General features: G+C 45.1%; 1 protein-coding gene across 1 annotated transcript in view; it reads right to left on the bottom strand.

The window, feature by feature from the left end:
• The window catches only part of LOC128378404 (MBT domain-containing protein 1-like), a 33,622-nt gene that overhangs the window by 14,179 nt on the left and 14,443 nt on the right, over positions 1-5,000 (bottom strand). Inside the window, exons 8-11 of the mRNA XM_053337909.1 lie at positions 4,427-4,515; positions 3,588-3,686; positions 2,760-2,895; positions 125-180 (exon numbers count right to left, since the gene is read on the bottom strand). Of these exons, the coding sequence (XP_053193884.1) occupies positions 125-180; positions 2,760-2,895; positions 3,588-3,686; positions 4,427-4,515 (380 nt within the window). The remainder of the gene's footprint in view (positions 1-124; positions 181-2,759; positions 2,896-3,587; positions 3,687-4,426; positions 4,516-5,000) is intronic.

Here is a 5,000-nt window from a genome sequence, read left to right on the forward strand (position 1 = left end):
GGAATTATGGGAATTAAATTTCTGTTGTGAAGAACACGAGTCATCATCTCTGGGAAACACTGATCTACATGTTTCACTGTTTTCTGACATTTTATGGACCAGAAAATAAATAAATAGTTCTCACCTTTGCAAACAGCTTCCCGGGAGCATCCATCAGACCGTCCAGCTTCTTTGACACATCTGGACACACACACACACACACACACACACACACACACACACACACACACACACACACACTATTATATATTATAGATGTGTCATTAAAGCTGCAGTAGTTAAGTCTTATAAAAGTAACTTTGTCATATTTGTTAAGACTGTCACTATGTAAAGGATCATTACATGAAACTAGTAAAACTCGTCTTAAAAGCCATTTTTATTCCTGCATGAGACTCTGCTCCTGTTTTACTGTTTTACGGTTTTTGTTTTTTAATTATTGTTTTATTGCTTTTCATTAATTGTTTTAAATTATCTTAGTTTTTATTTCCTGTTAATAGTTTTATGTCTCTCTGTTGTTTTATATATTTATGTACAGCACTGTGTTTCAGCTGTGGTTGTTTTAAAGTGCTTTATAAATAAAGTTGAGTTGAGTAGTAATCTTTAAAAAAACCCAGGCTCATTTAGCCCCGCCTACTGCTCCTACTGAACCAATCAGAGCCAGGATTGTGTCTGATGGAGTGTCTGACAGCTGTCGATCACTGCTCACGCACACAGCCCCCTGTAAAGCGTTTTATATCTAGCTGTGTGGAGTGTAGTTCATGTATTACCGATGGCGTGCACGTGGTCGCGTGCCAGCAGCCTCCTCTGGGGGAGGGGCTTTGGAGGCAGGGCAGGAGTACAGCAGAGAGGGAGGGGGAGGGATCTGACAGCTGTACTTCGTCAAATTTGATGCTAAGTCCTCTCTCTCCTCAAAGTTACCAACTACAGGTTTAAAACCGAATAACTGAATAATGCTTCACGAGGACAAACTTCGATCTTTGTGCTGTGGTCAGTTTTTTTTCTTATTGAAAAGTTTTAATGAAGAGTTGAGCTGTAGTTTAGTATTCAGGTTCATTAACAGCTACTTTCAGCCACTAGGAGGAGCTCTAAGCTTCTTGTGTTGAAGTAGAACCTGAAACAGTGAATGTTTCCTGCTGCCCTCGGCTACTTTGACTCAGTAGTAAGTTAGCCTGCTAGCTAGCCGACTGGTAGTAAGTTAGCCTGCTAGCTAGCTGACTGGTAGTAAGTTAGCCTGCTAGCTAGCTGACTGGTAGTAAGTTAGTCTGCTGGCTAGCTGACAGGTAGTAAGTTAGACTGGTAGTAAGTTAGCCTGCTAATTAGCTGACTGGTAGTAAGTTAGCCTGCTAGCTAGCTGACTGGTAGTAAGTTAGTCTGCTAGCTAGCTGACTGGTAGTAAGTTATCCTGCTAGCTAGCTGACTGGTAGTAAGTTAGTCTTCTAGCTACCTGACTGGTAGTAAGTTAGCTTGCTAGCTACCTGACTGGTAGTAAGTTAGCTTGCTAGCTACCTGACTGGTAGTAAGTTAGCTGTCTAGCTAGCTGACTGGTAGTAAGTTAGCCTGCTAGCTAGCCGACTGGTAGTAAGTTAGCCTGCTAGCTAGCTGACTGGAGGGAACATGATGCAGATGAAGACACACTAAAGTCCAGCGTGGTTTAAAAGCTTCCAGAAAGTAAAGGATAATGTTGTCAGGTGTGAAATATGTGGAGCAGAGTTGAGCTACGGTGGCTTCACATGGACAAAAAGCTGCTGTGATGGTTGCTAAGGGAGACGGACCTGACGCTAATCACCAAACTAGTACGTCAACGTCTAACAGCTGATTGATACCTAGCTGAAAGCGTCGCTAGCATCTCGGCAGCATGATGAGCCACTCTGAGTAGTTTTACATTTTATTAACTGGAATTTGAGTTACATTAAAAATAAAAGACGTGTTTATGAATAAATGTATTAATCTCTAAAGCTGCACTAAACAGTATTTGACCTATTTTACCCTTTTAGCCTCTTTTAGCTCCTAGTTTTGGTTTCGCGGCACATTTCCCTGTCTGCCTCAGAAAGTGGAACATGCGACTGCAAACGAGCCGGATATTCTCTCAGGAGTTGGCGGAGAAACCACCCGATCAGCTGACCGGCCGGCTGAGCGATCAGCTGACCCACCGGTAGGGATGTCCCGATCCAGCTTTTTGCACTTCCGATCCGATACCGATATTGTAGCTTTTAGCATCGGCCGATACCGATACCGATGTTGTTATACTCATGTTGAAAAGGGTTTTACTCTTAAGAACAACTAGCCAGCTTAATTAGGTTAGTTTGAATAATCCACAACGGTTGGTAATGAGAAGCTGACCTGTTTATTCTTAACACGGTTAAATAAACACAAAATAGACTAAATAATAAATAATTAACCACACAAACTGAATCAGTGCTCAAGAGTGTAAAGCAAGGCTTAAAAAAGCCATCAGTAAACAATATTGTAAACAATATAAGATTACATATAAAAGCAACACACACACTAACTTTAAATTCTTAGTGCGACGCTGGACAGGTCGCTAAGTGTGCTGAAAAACATGGACCGGATTTAGGGGGAAAAGCTGAAAAAAACTGGACTGGATTACCAACATCGGTGCCGGAGTTTTGAAAACAAACTGGATCGGGAGTCCGGATCGGGATTTTCCCGTGCAGGCCGATCCCATATTGATATGCATTTTTTTGCTAATATCGGAGGCCGATCCGATCCAAATATCGGATCGGGACATCCCTACCCACCGGATCGTTTGAAGCGGTGTCCGATGGAGCGGGACCAGCCGATGCCGTGGATCAGAGGACTGTACATGTGGCACCAGAAGTCGTCCGTCCCGTCGTCACACTCCTCGTACACCAGCCGCAGACGTCCGCCGATCACCTGCGTCCACAGGACAGATACTCATTGATAACCTGTCAGAATCCATCACCACGTCGCGGTTGGAGTCGAAACTAGGACATCGATCCATCAATTAATATCGATTCAAATTTAAAATGCCACTGGCCTTAAGGGTAAATACACATAGGAAGGAAAGGAGGGAGGAAGGAAGGAGGGAAGGAAAGGAGGGAGGAAGGAAGGAGGGAAGGAAAGGAGGGAGGAAGGAAGTCTTAACTGGTCTTAAGGGTAAATACACATAGGAAGGAAAGGAGGGAGGAAGGAAGGAGGGAAGGAAAGGAGGGAGGAAGGAAGGGAGGAAAGGAAAGAAGGAAGGGAGAAGGAAGGAAAGGAGGGAGAAAGGAAGGAGGGAAGGAAAGGAGGAAGGAAGGAAGGAGGGAAGGAAAGTAGGAAGGGAGAAGGAAGGAAAGGAGGAAGGAAGGAAGGAAGGAAGGAGGGAAGGGAGAAGGAAGGAAAGGAGGGAGGGAGGGAGGAAGGAAGGAAAGGAAGGAGGGAAGGAAAGGAGGAAGGAAGGAAGAAGGGAGGAAAGGAGGGAGGAAGGAAGGAGGGAAGGAAAGGAGGAAGGAAGGAAGAAGGAAGGAAAGGAGGAAGGAAGGAAGAAGGAAGGAAAGGAGGAAGGAAGAAGGGAACATAAAATTGACATTGACGACACCCCGCCCTAGTGGAAACACTCTGACCTGTTCCACCAGAGCCACCCGAGTCCGACACAGGTGAGTCTTATCCACCACTTCCACCCGCATCTGCTTCTTGAAGGGATACTGCATGCTCTCGTGCACCTGAGGACCAGGAAGAGACATTTTCAGAGAGCGAGGACAACTAACTAAAAATCTGCACAGGTGCACAGCGGGGCCACACAATGCACTGTCACTTCCTGCTGGGTGCGAGGGTTAGGGTTAGGGCAGGGGTGTCAAACTCAATTTCATTCAAGGGCCACATACAGCCCAATTTGATCTCATGTGGGCCGAATCATTAAAAAGATGGAAGGAACAAGGGAAGAAGGGAAAGAAACAAGGATAAAAGAAAGACAGAAAGCATTAGGACAGAAAGAAGGAAGGCAGGACAGATGGGAGGAAGGAAGAAGGGAGGAAGGAAGGAAGGCAGGAAGGAAGGAAGGAAAAGAAGACAGGAAGGGAAGGAAGGAAGGAATGAAGGCAGGAAGGAAAGATGGAAGGAAAGAAGGAAAAAAGAAAGAAAGAAAGGGAAGAAAGACAGAAGGAAGAACAGATATAAGGAAGGAAGGAAAAGAAGACAGGAAGGAAAGATGGAAGGAAGGAAGAAAGAAAGAAAGACAGGGAGGACAGTGGGCCGGACTGGGTCCCTCGGCGGGCCACTCAGAAAATCAGATGGAGAAATGTGTGTGTGTGTGTGTGTGTGTGTGTGTGTGTGTGTGTGTGTGTGTGTGTGTGTGTGTGTGTGTGTGTGTGTGTTTGTGTGTGTGTGTGTGTGTGTCTCTGTGTGTGTGTGTGTGCGTGTGTGTCTGTGTGTGTGTGTGTGTGTGTGTGTGTGTGTGTGTGACCTTAGAGGAGAAGTTTGGTGGCAGTGTTTTGGATCCCGTCAGTCTTTTGATCAGGAAGTTCTTCCAGTTGGAGAATCTGTGCAGGATGGCTGAGGAGACACACACACACACACACACACACACACACACACACACACACACACACACACACACACACACACCATATTTACTTCATCAGTCAGAAAGACACATTTTCCAGCATCCTCTCAAACTCTGACGATATCAGAAAATGTAATTATTGTTAAATCTGCTTTAATACAAAATGCTTTAAGTTAAAAGAGCTTGGATACCTGCAGATAAGGAATACTTAGATAAGATCTTCCTTTCTTAGTCCCACAGTGGGGAGACTTACGTTGGAACCACAGACTGTATAAAAGAAACGGACGTAACATCCGTGACGTCACCCATTGGTTTGTGGACTGCTGCTCGGAAGCCAATAGTTTCTAATCTAGGCAGCGCCATCTTGAAAATTTCAGGTGCATGCTGGGAAAAATAAAAACACGGATTCTACTTATATGGGCATGAGGCGGAGCCATGGGTGGAGCGGGGAGGTTGCTATGGTTACGAGGGCTGG

This window comes from Scomber japonicus, chromosome 18 (assembly GCF_027409825.1).
Source record: "Scomber japonicus isolate fScoJap1 chromosome 18, fScoJap1.pri, whole genome shotgun sequence".
NCBI classification, from domain to species: domain Eukaryota; kingdom Metazoa; phylum Chordata; class Actinopteri; order Scombriformes; family Scombridae; genus Scomber; species Scomber japonicus.